Source organism: Convolutriloba macropyga, chromosome 7 (assembly GCF_964194025.1).
Source record: "Convolutriloba macropyga chromosome 7, txConMacr16.3, whole genome shotgun sequence".
NCBI classification, from domain to species: Eukaryota; Metazoa; Xenacoelomorpha; order Acoela; family Convolutidae; genus Convolutriloba; species Convolutriloba macropyga.
The window spans coordinates 12,659,012-12,674,398 of record NC_134474.1 but is presented as its reverse complement, the minus strand read 5'-3'; the positions used below and the strand labels follow the sequence as shown (position 1 = coordinate 12,674,398).

The 15,387-nt window shown below is 34.6% G+C and overlaps 1 protein-coding gene across 1 annotated transcript in view; it reads right to left on the bottom strand.

Annotated features, from left to right (window-relative positions):
• The window catches only part of LOC142342103 (uncharacterized), a 43,022-nt gene extending 28,023 nt beyond the window's left edge, over nt 1–14,999 (bottom strand). The window contains exons 1-5 of the mRNA XM_075393290.1: nt 14,934–14,999; nt 11,392–11,655; nt 9,421–9,631; nt 6,172–6,345; nt 2,993–3,142 (exon numbers count right to left, since the gene is read on the bottom strand). Coding sequence (XP_075249405.1) covers nt 2,993–3,142; nt 6,172–6,345; nt 9,421–9,631; nt 11,392–11,655; nt 14,934–14,980 — 846 coding nt within the window. The 5' untranslated portion in view covers nt 14,981–14,999. The remainder of the gene's footprint in view (nt 1–2,992; nt 3,143–6,171; nt 6,346–9,420; nt 9,632–11,391; nt 11,656–14,933) is intronic.
• Between the last annotated feature and the right edge of the window lie 388 nt (nt 15,000–15,387).

Below are 15,387 nucleotides of genomic sequence, written 5' to 3'. Positions count from 1 at the left end.
TAAGTATGAGCTGTTTTCTTGAAATTAGTATTGAAAAAATCATTATAATCATTTAGTTATATACTTTCTTCTCGAATTTAACCGTTGAAAAAATATGAAACCAGCGGCTTTGAATTTCAGCGGCTCACTAAAATAAATGGCGATTAGGATGTTCACATAAGCAATAGTTTGAAAAAAAAACAAAAATTGGCAATTTCAATGACAATATCAGTTTATTTAAGTTATTTGCGGCAACGAATCAAATTTATTATTAAAGAAATAACGATCATTGTAAAACGGAAGAAAAACAAATGAAAGGCAGCATCGTAAATTAAAATGCTGGTCCTCCATATTCCATAACCACACTCCCAAAAAGTGAAAAAGTTTGTATTGAGAAGAGTTGCATACAGTGAAACCCAGATAAAAAACAATTAAAAAAAATTTCCTTTTACCAGGTGATGTTATTATTTACGCTCCCTGAGCCACGTTTGGATTACCAATTCAAAATAAAAATTTTTTAGTACAATTTTGTATTTTCTGCTTTTAAAGGACTGTAGATGATTCTCGCACTTGTTTTTACAATAAATTTTTAGAAAAGTTTACTGGTAAGAAGAAGAACACATTAAAGGCAGCATATAAAAACAAATTGTGGTTGGTCCCTCCATTTTCAAGAACAGCGTTCCTACAAAGCGAAAAAAAATCTGTCAAGAAGAATAACGTGCTGTGAAACCCGGAGCTGTGAAATGTTCAAAATATAATGTTCGGACCCCGCTCATCCACCCCACCAAATTTTGAAGGGATAGAAAGATTTCAAAAAATCAAAATTTTTTAAGAGAAAACAGGTGTATGAATAAAAATTTGCGTCAACTCAAGTCACTCATTGGACTACAAAAATGCCGCTTTAGAGAAACCATGATGTTCGCCATTAGTGAGAAAACGAGAAAAGACGAACTACAAAATCAAACAACAACAACCAACATTAATAAAATCCAAAACTCGATATCTCTTAGTAGAAAAGGTTAATAACAAAGTCTAAAAAGCATCAAGTCAAATCTCAGCTAAACAACATAACTAGTTCATTTTTCATGGTTAGAAGAATAATGGAACCATTCCTTAATGAGATTTGGTAATAAGTATACAGAAACAACAACAAAAGCGGCTAACTTAAAAATTACGCTCATATTTTTTTTGAAAACAATTGGTTCAAAAAATATGAAAACCATTAGATATGAACTGAAATCATTAAATACCTCTAATACGCTCATTTATAACTCCTCCATAAGATAAAGTGTCCTTATTAAGATATTCTTCATACTACTACAAAAAAAGATACAGTTAAAAAAGTCAAACAAATTTTGCGAGAAAATGGTGTCGAAGCCCTCATAACCAGAATTTTGTTTTCGAAAAAGCAGCGTCGATGCAGTCAACACCACAATGAATTCACTTAAAACATTACAAATGTTCAATTTCACTTTCCTCCTACAACAGAAGTGTGATTTCTGACCTGCTATTAATGAGACTAGGTAACAAAAAGACAAAAAAGAACAAATGAAAAATTAAAAATTTTTTGAACAACCGGCAAAACTTCGTAACCAGAACATTTTCAAAAAAAACGGAGACGTAAACTGGCTCTCTCTTGAATTGAAACAAATTGTGTTAGATTTTTACAGGTGTTCATTTCCGGCAAATTTAAGCAAATTTGACTTAAAAAGCTAATATTTTACAATATTCAATGAAAAAAGGCTGATTTCTTTGAAATATGTGGCAAAACTTTGAGCCAAAGTTTTAGATGAACTGTTTTTTCAACACCCTTTCATCTCTAGAAACCAAGACAACAACACTTTATGTAATCATTTTGAAAGAGTTGTAGCCAAACTGGAGAGTTGTATTTTGAAAGAGTTGTATTCGAAAAGTCCAGAAAATGTTAATAAAAACAACGGAAAACCGTCTGTTATTCACAAAATTTTCAACCTCGATAACTACCTGTAAAATAAAGAAATCAAAAAAATCTTATTAATTGAAAATTTTGCGCTTAACGGGCTTTCTAATGATAACAGTCTCAACTATCTTCGATTAATTTATCGATCGGCCAAAATTTACTGATCAAAAATCCCCCCTTCGAGTACATAGTTCCTTCCCCCACCAATGGGTTCGGAACAACAAGTTAAGTTGTAACAGAAGTCTTGCAAAATAGTCTCTTATTTGTTTTCGATGTTCATTAAAAGTTTTTTGATTTTGAATAGTATTTGTCAAATCAAGCTTACTTATGTAACAGAAAGACATCAGCTGGTCTGGTCTGTATTGTACATTATTAACGCGTTTATTAACTTATATGAGATTTTTCTAAAATACAAGCAATCTTACTTTTCATAGAACTGATTTGTTCTGTGGAAGAAGTTCAATTAAGTGTTTCCAGTTAACTGCAAAAGTCTTTGGAGACAAGCAAAAACTTAAGCGAAAAAGAACAATCATCGCGCGGGACGTCATTGTTTTGGTTATTCAATATGTTATATAAACATGACTTAAAAAAGCGTGGACTTGGATTTCAGAACTTCAGGAAAAAATGATTTGTTCGGTATTTCAAAAAAAGATTTTGTTATCGTTGTGTCCTATTTTCGTCATTGCGAATTTAATACTGTTGTTAATCTCGCTCAGTCTAAATTTATCATGCGCAAAGTCTGAGAAACATTTTACGCAACAAAAAGAAGTTTGAGTTGCCAAATGTCATACTTTTGTGAAAATGTATTATATATAATTTAGGTTCTTTTTGGCATGTGGTCTCCACTTACCGATTAGTGCCCCCCCCCCCCTCACCAAAAAAAAGAAAAATGATGTCAACAGTTTGGGTATTTTGGCATGATTATGTTTCCTGGGGTTATATTTCGAAGTCCAGGATGGAGGGGTATATAGTGGGTGGGAATGGGCCAAAATATATACATTAGTACAGCCCATAGCCTGATTATGTCTTTTGTTTAGCTGATCTTTTTAGCTGATTTTTATAAACATAGACTACCTGAACAAATCCAGGGTATCCAACAGTTAATGTCATCCCGTCATCATTAACCACTCTAGCTGAGGAATCTTCAATCGGGGTAAGAGGGTACGGGTTGTCCTCTATCGTCATTGAATCAGCTGATTCCTTTCCATGGCTCACAGAGGTCACCTAAGAGTCACTTCGAAATTGGCGAGCAAAAATTCAGTATCAATCGGGAAAATTTTCCTATACCCGACGGCGCAATATGACGACGTGTTTATAACTCTATAATTATTAAATTTATATCTTTATAACTTCATTCAATTTTTAATGGCTCGTCGCAACTCTTTACCCAACAAACCATTATCAGTGCATAGCGGCACATTGCTCAGTTTTCTATGATTATAGAAACAAAAACTTCCCGGGTCGATATGTCAACTCTACAAATCGCTGAAAAAATAAGATTTGGGATGAATTGATTAATTCAGTGAATTGGGGTGAACTTTTTTGCAAATATTGGAAACATTAATATATTTCACCGCAAAATAATCAGAGAAAAAACTCCAGTGTTGTAATTTTTAAGACACTTTACGTTGCCAATCCTACAAATTCGGCAGAGTCCGCGTTCGCGAACACGACTGACGACATTTTTTCTTCCATTCTTGAATAAATGGTTAATTTGTGGACAATAGTGAAAACAGAACTTCGGACAATCCTTACAAAATTCCGTCACTAATCTCGGAAAAATCACATTTTTATGTCATCAATGTCCGCAATTTGTTTGCAGGGGTATCGTTATCTTTGCACTTTAACCTTTATTTCATTTTCAAAACTTCGGCGAGTTATTATTTTAATTACCCCTCATTTCGTTTTGATAGGAGGTACCTAATTATATTGCATTTTATCTCCTTTAATCATTTTTGAAGCCTGGACGAATTAAACGAATAATTATCCCTCACTTTGAATTAATCCCACTTCAAGTTAGGTTTTGAATCGTTAATTTATGTTATAATTTATGTTAAAATTATAATTACCCCTCACAGCATTTTGATAAGAAGAACCAATTATATCCCATTTTTTCTGCTTTAAAAATCTTTTTAGAAGCCTTGTGCGGAAAGTAGTAATCCTAACGCGGAAGTATCCGAAAAAAGAATAACACCACATTAATACCATTCTGAATTCACTATTTTTTCTCTTGTATAATTACACAAAGAGATTTATATGGATCGCTCCATCTCCAGTTAGGCCCAATAACCGATATTTGAGTGCAAAAAAATTGCATGATGATCAAAAGAAACGTTTCCCGGGTCACTTAAAATTGCTAACAAATTAGGAAGGATTCAGGAGTTTGGATAAGCTCGCTGGAGGATTGCGATAAGCTGCCATCATTATAAAATTAATTTATACCGCTAAAACTTGGAAACCTTGAGACAATTCAAAGCTAAAATTTTTTTTCAAAATTTCTAGTAGTCAGTCTTTTCAAGATAAGTTTTTAGTCAGGATATTTATGCTTTCAGTGCTTTCTTTTGATAGCACGAAAATTTTCTAATCGCTCAAGTTGTGAAAAAGAAATTCCACCGCTAAGAACAGCGGTTCTTACAAAATTCAAAGCAAAAAATGGGATTTCTTAAAAAGAAGTGACCGCTTTTGTCGCATTGAAAACTGAAAGACCTGAGCTTTTGAGGCGGAACTTTTTTGAACGCTGTTTGCCTCAATTCTTGCATTATTTCTCTGCAGATCTAAGACCCGGGTTTTCTCACGAAGAAACGAAATGGTTTCTCTGTCATTGTTTTACTGCAACAAGTTGGAAAAGAAATATCTCTAATAAATTGTTGGGTAATTCCGCGCAGTAATACCATAACGTCAGTCATATGCCAACAGCGGCCAGATACCAGCGGCTCTTTCCTAATTTCCGTGTTTTTGAGACTGTGTTAGAGCACAGAATGGTTCGTTTTCGGACAATCTGCCCAATTTTTGCAGCTGTAAACATTACTTTAAGTCTATAAGAGTCTTGGATGTCTGGGCATTTTGAGTTTCCGTCTGGGACCTCATCCTGGGTACAGTTAAGTTCCACAGTACAGTTCAAAAGCCATATTTCAAATTTAGAGCATGTTAAAAAAAATTTGGCGAACTTTTATAAATAGGTTTTTCCATTATAACCCCCCAACCCCTGCTTAGTGGTCAGTTAACGAAAAAAACCCCATCGTGGTAAAAATATCAAAATGCGGGCTATAATTTCGCGGGGGCTGTCATGGGATACACCCGATAGATGAGTACAGCACAAAACTCCAAATTTCCATGTTCATGCTCATTTGAATTTTATGAGGATTTCAAACGTTTGCTTGTGTTGCAACTTTAAGAGACGTTCTATCATTCTATCAAGCTGACGAGCTTATCATGGTCACCCAGCCTGAGGTCCCAGACCGAACGTCGATACGTCCAGAACAAAATAAATGCACCAGGTGGCATCGTGCCTTCAAAATTACACGGTCTGGAGAGAAAACACCAAATTCTGGACATAGGTAGAAATCTTGAAAACTTTTAGCTTTTAACAGAAAACATTGAAAATGATAACTCGCTCCCTCATGTAGATTATTGGGGCTGCTATTCAAAAAGCTTTTTAATAGGACAATGAAAGGATACAAAAAATGAAGACCAAAAAATTAGTAAACTTTTATGACAATTATCAATTTTAAAGCGCACGAGTTTTGGTTTGGAAAGATTTGAACCCACCGACTTTTGGTCTGGCACCTCAAACTGGGCACAGTCAAACGAGATGATGAAAATCTTAATAATATGATCTATAATTGCGAACCGTTAAAGAATAGCCTTCGATTACTGGCTAAGATTATTGCTAATTTTGGGCCACAATTTTAAATATACGATTGCACAATATTATTTTTCCATGAGTAAAAGTGAAGTCTGCTGCCTAAGATAGAGATGAATTTAAATTAAAAATGGGAACCAAGATGGAAACATGAAATTCATCAGTTGCTCCAGCTTAATTTTTTGTTTGGTCATCAATGAGAAAAGGGATCTTTTTCGTTTGTTCCCCCCCCCCCCCCAGCTTAGTGGGCGCATACTATTTGCACCCCCCAGACGCACGTGCAATATTTTTACATAGTAATTTACTATGTAATGGCACGTGCTCTGTAACTGGGGGGCGCATAACGTACTGGGGGGCACAAACGAAAAAAAATCCGCGAAAAACTATTTGCCTGGAAAGTGTACTTCATGCCAGGTGTCAATGTAGTATTATCATCCAGGGTCCAACCAGATGATGCGATCACATGAGAGAGTTGTCTGTTGAGAGTGACGTCACTGATCTTGTACTCTTCTATTCGTCTCTCTTGGGCCCACGTGAACTGAATTGTCCGGGTTGAACGATCAGTCTAAATAGTGGGTACCTCTTAACATTCCTAATATGTTCTCTTAGCACTATACGTAGTCTAAATACTCATCATATAATTCAGATGAAAAATTGAGTGGAAATAAATAATGCTATGATGAAAGTATTCTAAAGGGCTGAATTACTGAAAATAATTTCAACATAGATGTCAATGATTGCTCTCCAAAGCCTCAAACTTGAGCAGATAGGGTTAAGAGCAAGTTTCCCTTTTAAAGAATTCCTAATTATGCTCAACTTGCCAACTGTGTTTAGTTAAAGTTCAAACTCTTCAACTAAAAAGAAGGGACGGTTTTGATATCATCAAAACCTAATAGCAGAAGAAAACTCTGCACTACTGGGGGTTTTTTAAAGAAAAATAATGAAAATGCTAACACCGGACTGATCTTTTTCATGGTTAGATAACAGCTACTGTAAGCAAAATTTTTAATTCGATTCCGAACGTTTTTTGCATGTCATGTTATGCTACGTAGTCATTTCTCAGTTAGATTCAGTTAGATGTATTTTAAGAAAAAAAGAAGCACTTGATTGATTGAAGCTAAATCCAATAATCCTCAAAATATTACAAGGGAGACTTAGAGAATTGTCTGAGTTAACACGGCCTAAGCAGGCATAGCTTAAAAGAAAAAATATATCTTGCAATTTGACATCTAAAAACGCAGTAAAAGCCATTTAATATGCCGTCCAATTTCAAAGAAACAAGATACTATCATATAACGAACTACTATTATATAACGAACCACTGTCCACGAACTACTATTTTGCCTCAAATCATTTTAACACAAAAAAGGCATTAATATTTGTCGGATGGCGAAGAGCCAAAAAAATTAGTTAATCATAAAAAATTTCTGAATTTTTCTATTGAGAGATGTATTCATCGATTATATGAAAGATTAAAACTGATTTGATTTGAACACTATCTGACAACAACCTCAACGTTTCTGGAACATATTTTCATGATTGATAAATGCAAAATTCAGCACTGAAGTTGTCACCAACTACTTCAAGAAACTTAAATATGGCAAGAAAACGTCCAACAAGTAAACAATTATCGAATTCACTTCGACAGACTTAATTTTGATCGGCAAGGCAAAGTGTAATACTTGGGTTATCTAAGAGTCTGAAACAATCTCCAAGCGTTCTTATTCTTTAATTCGGTTCTGAAATATAAGGGTCTAAAAAATTTTCACCGAAGAAAAAAAATGCAACATTCTCGATAAATAATCAGTGCGAATTGCTCAATTACCAGATCAACAAGCTCTTTAAAAAACGAACCAACAGGGGATTGAAAATTTCATTTTTTATTCAATTTTTTTCGTAAGTAAACGCTTAATTACATAGTTATCAACGCGGGTTGAGATGACCACGCTAAAAACCAATCAAAAAAGTAAAAACTGTATTGCATGCGCTGAATAGTTATAAGAAATGCAGTTCTGAACACTGAATGCGGTGAAAATAGTGGAAACAGAAATTTCGCCCTTTAAACAGTACGTCCCACGTCAATTCACCTGTAATAACTGTAAAATTTTATTGTGCAAGGGTTTTATGTAAGATTTGTGACAGTTAGCGATAAAATTTTTATTTTCACTGATTCTTGATTGTTATATTTTTTACCTATTAGAGGATGAACAAACATGTCACTGCTAATCTTAAAATTCGCTAATCTTTCAAAAATTTACCGCTATAAACAGCAAATCTTACAAAATATTAACTTGTATGTTTTCCATAAAGTGGAGTGAATCTGATTAGAAATCGAATGAAATTCAGGAAAGGAAAATACAGCTGGCGCAAAAGAAGATGTGGGTAATATTCCGGAGTTCAAAACTTCTAACAAGTGTACGGCAGTTTCTTTTTTCTAGTAAATTTGGTGAAGGAGGTGAAAACAAAAATTTCACCGCTAAAAACCGCAAATGTTACAAAACTCACCGCTAGAACCAAATTCCAACAAAATGTACTGCTTTCATTGCATTCATAGCCAGGAGAAGCCGGCGATTGGGGCTGAAATTTTTTCTTTTCAGCGCAATCCTACGTTATTTGTTTCAACCAAATCAATCTCGGGATTGCATTTCTTACAGTTTTCAATTTTTTGAAGTAAGTTGAAATTTTGTAGAGATGCGCTGAAAGCACTAAAATGTTCTTACACTTTGCAAATGCCCTAAACTGTTGAAATTTTAGCGCATCCTTAACGCAACTCTTACATAGTTTTCGTTAATTTTCAGCACATTCCTCACATAACTTTCAACACCTGTTGCAACACATTTCATGCAAGGTTTTAGCGCATTTGTTACACAGTTTTGGAGGATTTCAGCTCATTATTACTTAAAGTTTTTCGCTGAAACTCTTAACATTTTTGACGGAATTTCGCATAATTGCTTTGAAATAAAGTAAGGAAAGCGCATTTCAGCGCATTTCATTACTTTTCAGCGCATTTCTTACAAAAAAAATATATTCTAAAATCAAACTAAAGTATCAGAGTTTTAGGAACCAATAGCTCAGGGGATTGTTTGATAACGAACAAGGAGTAGAGTAGGGTTCGAGACTCAGGCAGTCCGAGAAAATTCTGAAAATGAGGTGAACCGTTTGAAGAATCAGCCCGTTTCAACGCATTTCTTACATAAAGCTAGCGCATTGCATCTATTTTCAAGACATTATTATGTAAATGTTTTGCGCTGAAATTTTTGAAAAATCAACGCAATTCAGCGCCTCTTTTCATATTTTTTTCAATTGCGCCACTTGTTCATTATTTTTGTGCAATTCATACAGTTTTAGTTTTTAAAAGGCATTCATGACTACTTGTGAAACATTTGTTTAAAAATTTTAGCAGTTCTTGAAATTTTCTGGAATTTGTTTTTGCACGTTCCCAGCATATTTTTGCACTTTTTGACCATGACGCCGTCGGTGTGCTTCCGTTACACTGATTGAGTACATTCAACTTAATGGCTGATTCAGAACAACTTCTTACATTTTTCCTATCTTTCTTAGCTTTCTCTTACAAAATTATCTGCTTTTGTCCAATAACACCCTAATAAAAAGCTCCGATAAAAAGAGATACTGTATTTACAAAAGGTTGGTCCCCGATTGTGAACACGAATGTGTCGTAACTCTCAAGAGAGTAAGCTGCTTTCACTAGACTGATTGGCTGCATGGGGAGTGTAGAGTCAGAGAAGGAGTACGTCCGCTGGAGTGGGTTCGATCCCTGACTGGTCCCAGTTATGGTCCATGAGTAAGAGGATCCTGGCACCATGTCATCAAAGTTGAACAAAACGTGCAGTCTAAGTAAAACTATATCAATTTCAAAAAATGGTTGCAAATATCAGGCTTTTCTACAATTATTTAAATGTTGAAAAAGTATGTTTTTGACCAAAAAAGCATTGAAAAAAAACAGACGAGTTTAAGGTCCCAGACCCAAGAAAACCGGATCAGATCAGTTGGAGCACACACAAGGGGGATAGTGAGAACCAGATTGCAGTGTCTGGAGGGCTTTATTGTCTGGAGAATGGTCGCACAAAGGTCTGATTACAGACTGATACCTAGAAACAGTGTGATCATAAGTCGAGCAAACGCTTAATTAGCGATCAACGTCTGAACAAAGACTGATCACAGGTCGCATGAAAGTCTGATAGTCCTACATGAAAAGGACAAATTAGCTAAAATGGTCGGAAAGATTTTCTCAAATAAATATAAATATCAAATTTTTCAGAATTTTCCAGTACTTATTCGTGATTTTCCTATTTTTGATTCGTAATGGGGACCGGTAGTGGCGGAAAGAAAGGATCAAAGAACTAATAACTTCAGAAATGAGTGCAAGCAAACTGTAAAACTGCGCCCAAAAAAATCAAAACAAAACGAACTATATATAGCGCAGCAAAATATTCTCGGTAAAATGCCACATGCTGATTTTTAGAACCAGCTTTTAAGATTTTTTAGTATTTTCTGGGGGCATTCCCCTGCCCCTTTTTCATACGTATTGGGGAGCGGCAAAAGAGGAAATACAAACATCTGATTATTGGAGAATTGGGTCCGCGCAAATAGTAAAATGTATCTTAAAACTCTTTCAGTTCAAGACCAAACAAGACCAAACAGATCAAAGCATCTATATATAGATATAAAATTATAACAAACATTCTAGCAAAAGCAAAAAATTTTCAGTAAAATACCACAATACTTCAAGCCTATTAACAAAAGCAACTTTTGAAAATTTGCAGAATAACTCTTGCTTGTGTTTCACCTCTTCAGTATTTTTCCGGATTTGTGACCAACAAAGGCGGACAGGCAAATTGACTCCAAGCAAAACACTTTTCTTTCAAAAAATTTTGTCGCAATGAAAAATAGGAATTTTTGGAACATTTTTTCTGCTTATTAAACTTCAAACAAGGCGATAAAGCTTATTATTTCCCCTATAAGCTGGGTCAAAAACTGTCGATGATTTCAATTCTGTATACATTGGGGAGCTCTTATAAAAAATTTGAATATGTCCAAACAAGTCCCTAGCCCGATACCAAAATACTGTTTATTAAAACGTTTTTTTTCGCTTATTAGCGTCAAAAAGTGATCTAACTAAATCGCTTCCTAGGCAAAATAGATAAAAAAATCGTGATTATTGAAAAATCGCTCGCACACATAAATTGGTTCCGTTTCAACAAGTCTTTTACCGCTCAATTGTTTCGTTATTAGCTAATTTCTTTTTTCATCCTACATGGACTTTATGTACTGAAAATTGAGTTCCACAAAGGTAGAACAAAAGTTGCATCAGATGTTTTTGTCGCACTAAAATTGGATTATCAACTTGATCGAGTAAATGCAGATCAAAAAATGTCTGTATCACAAAAAAATTGCACAGAAAAGTGGGTTGCGTCAAGGTATGATCAGATGTCATTTCAATCCAGCACGGTCTGAACATAGCATGTTTGGCGATGGCTCGTGTCTGAAAGGTTATTGATGCTTCCAAGCATTTAATAGAATGCACAGTTAATATTTCAGAAATGCTTTGACTGAATTTGTCTTGTGGCATTAAAAACTTCAGGATACATACGAAAATTTTTCTCTTCGTCTCCAAGAGAGAGGAAAATCGATGCACTGCAAATAAATCTCAACAGTTGATCCGACTCCAGATTGGAACTGAAGTTCTGTTTGTAATCTGTGGGTAGACAATGTATTGTTGATAGTAGCTATATCAGTGTAAAGAGACCGGGTGAATGCCACTTGCGTGCTGTTTCGGCCAAACGCACTCTCGGCCAAGATATGGGTGATGTACTCCTCTCCTGCTACCAGATTCTCAACTGTTCCATCGTTTGGACTGAAAAGTTCTTAGTCTATCGTCTGGTATTTTTCAATGAGTTGTGCCCATAGCGAGTGATAATAAATCTGGTCACATAACAGCCGAGAAAAACGTCTTGGATATAGTTGCCAGGAAACCATAGACTGGAATTTTTTTCAAAACCCGGGTCGAGGTTTGGCGGTGAATTTTCGTAAGCAAAGCGGTGAAAAAAAATAATTTTCACCGCGTATTTCTTACATCTTTTTGCGGTGAATGCGGTGAATCGTGGTGAATTATTGGGTCTTTCCCATTATAGCCCCCCATCTTAGTGGTCAGATAACCTATAGCCCCCCAAAACATGGTAATTATACCATAATGGGGGGCTATAATTTCATGGGGGGGCTATAATGGGAAAGACCCGAATTATTTATTTTCACCGCGTTCTAAGTATTGTTAAAAAAAGAATCCTCCCCACAGGGGTTTGAACCTCTGACCTCCTGCATGCCTTCACCTGCTTAGTCCACTGCGCAAACTGTCACTTTAATCATTGTAAATTCTTGTGAATTCAAATCAGATTTAGTTAACTTTGGAAACCATATGCGGTGAATTTTGGTAAGAAATGCGGTGAAATGTGGTGAATTATTTTTTTTCACCGCATTCACCGCTTTCACCCCATTTCTTACATTAATTTGCCACAAAAGTCGATAAGGTGAATTTTTGTAAGAAATGCGGTGAATTTTGCGGTGAATTTTTGTAAGAAATGCGGTGAAATATTTATTTTCACCGCATTCACCGCAATCACCTCATTTCTTACAAAAATTCACCGCATTCACCGCATTTCTTACAAAAATTTACCCAAAAACCTCAACCCGGGAAGGCATTTGAACACCATTGAACAAAAGGCATTTGAACGCAAAAGGCATTTGAACAAAGACATTCGAGCACTGTATGCAACTGTCAAATGGGATAATTTAGTGCCTTCTGAGCCCCTGTTTCGAATATATGTATAGTCAGGTATATGGTTGCCAATTTTTGTTTGACTTCATATATGGCCTGGATATAGTTGCCAAGAACTATTTATGGTGGTCCATCCAGGACCAGAAAATTCGGCAATTTGATTAGATTTCAGTGACTTCAAGGGGAATATTTTACTTAAAACGATGACAGTAAAATGTAACCGAGCGATATCCTGTTTAGACCATATATAAACTTGCAAGACAGAACAGGAAAAAGTCTAGTTCTTACAAAGGAAAAAATGCACACAGCAAAAATTTCATCCTGGAAAAAATGCACACAGCGCTTGAAAACCAGAATATTTTTTGGAGTGCTAGAACGAAATGATTCAACAAAATTAAAAAGATCGCAAGAATAAATAAAATTTCATTTTTCATAAATTATCTGCTAAATCCTTGATTTTCTAACTCTTCAGTCATGAAACAAATATGGCATGTTTTTGAGATCTCCTTTTTTCTCACACAAAAAACAGCTGAAAGTTTTGAAGGCTTTCATTTCATACCTAATACTTTTATCCGGTTTTCATCTGAAGTTTTATGATGTCATGGATGTTTTTCCATTAATTTCATTCAAGTTTAAGTTTTCGCACATTATCACAAAATTAACAACCTCTATTGACAAAGAAAAAGAGCTGCCTTGAGCGTCAAGGATAATTTTTGCAGCTAGTTTCGTTTTCAATGGCTTCGACAGCTGTTTCTTTTATTTCTTAAAAGAGTTTCCTGTTTTGCCTGTTTTCGCTATACTTTTCGTAGTGGTTACAGTTTTTCTCCGAGTAATGACAGATTTCGTTAGTTCCCCAATGAAATAGAAGTCCACTTAATGAATACTGTCAGTGGATAGTGAAGCATTTTTGCAAATTTGATTTCATTTGGTTGCAAAAAATAAACAAGTTTTGCAGCTACCTTTTTTGTTCCTTGTCTACTTGTAACTTAATCTCATCAATGACTTGTTAAGTCCATCTTTTTGAAAAACAAACCTTAATTTCCCTTTGTCGTTTTCTTGAGTTGAACCGATGTTTGTGACCAGGGTAGCAAACTTTTTCAAAAAAATGATGTTAGTGATTAGAAAATCTGGTCCTTTTTGTTGTCTTCTCATAATTTTTTTTATTAAAAAATTCCATTGAATTTCAGATGAAACCCAAATTTTGTATAATATTTTAAAATATTTTTACAACCAAAAAATAATATTAGGAACTGAAGCATTAAAATACAATGCCCAGTTAGGAGCTAGTATTTCTAATGGTTTCTTCCACAAAAGGCATTTGAACGCAAAAGGCATTTGAACAAAGACATTCAAGCACTGTATGCAACTGTCAAATGGGATAATTTAGTGCCTTCTGAGCCCCTGTTTCGAATATATGTATAGTCAGGTATATTGTTGCCAATTTTTGTATGACGTCATATATGGCCTGGATATAGTTGCCAAGAACTATTTATGGTGGTCCAACCAGGACCAGAAAATTCGGCAATTTGATTAGACTTCACTGACTTCAAGGGGAATATTTTACTTAAAACGATGACAGTAAAATGTAACCGAGCGATATCCTGTTTAGACCATATATAAACTTGCAAGACAGAACAGGAAAAAGTCTAGTTCTTACATAGGAAAAAATGCACACAGCAAAAATTTCATCCTGGAAAAAATGCACACAGCGCTTTAAAACCAGAATATTTTTTGGAGTGCTAGAACAAAATGATTCAACAAAATGAAAAATATCGCAAGAATAAATAAAATTTCATTTTTCATAAGTTATCTGCTAAATCCTTGATTTTCTAACTATTCTGTCATGAAACAAATATGGCGTAGAATACGTAGCAAAATTATTAATTCAAAAATGAATCGTTTGCTGCACTCATAATTGCTCATTTTGTTTCTCATTTGATGTGGTATTTTTGAAGCAGGACAGTGGAACAACAAACAGATTTGAAAAATTGAAATCGGGTCAACTTTATTGAAATTAATAAATAAGTTTTCAACTTGCCTCTTTTGCATTATTTCTATTTTGAATTGGAAATCATGGAAAACCCATAAAAATTAAAAAAAGTGTTTTTCAAAGCCGAATAGTTGTTTTTCTCTTCGGCTATGCCTAATTAATGAACGCATTGTCGACTTTGAAAGACAATCGCATCATAGCATGCATTCGTTTTACGTTTTTCTTCAAAAACTTGGTCCCCATATTCATAAACAGATTCCTATCATTATTTACAAAATGAAGTATAATAATTTTATTGAAGTTAATGAAACAAGACGACGAGATCTAAACATCTCACAAATATCGTAATTAGACATTAAAAAATGCCTACCTTTGGTTGTCAAATAGACAGGGACAGTCTCCATCGGTGGGTTCCATCCAGATGTAGATTTTCTGCAAAAAAACACAATTTCTTATCTAAATTTCTTTACGACATCCTCAAATAAAACATCATCAACCCTTGAGAAAAGTAAGCCAAGAGTTGACAACTATTAACCAAATGAGCTATGAATTTGCATGTAAACTAATGTTTTTAAAAGGATATGCTTTTTATGTCAATTAAAGAAAAATCAATTTTCATCGTTTCGTTAAGTGCATAATCCACTTAAGTTCAAAAAAAACCCGACAAACAACATTTGTCTTCAGGGAATAGTTCAAAGTTTTTATCGCTAGGACGTTTTTGATATGTTTTTGGTTTTTGTGTTTTAACTATTGGTCCTAAGACTTTGGTAATAGCAGTATTATTGAAAATGTTTTGACTTTTTAATATTTTTTCATAAATTTGT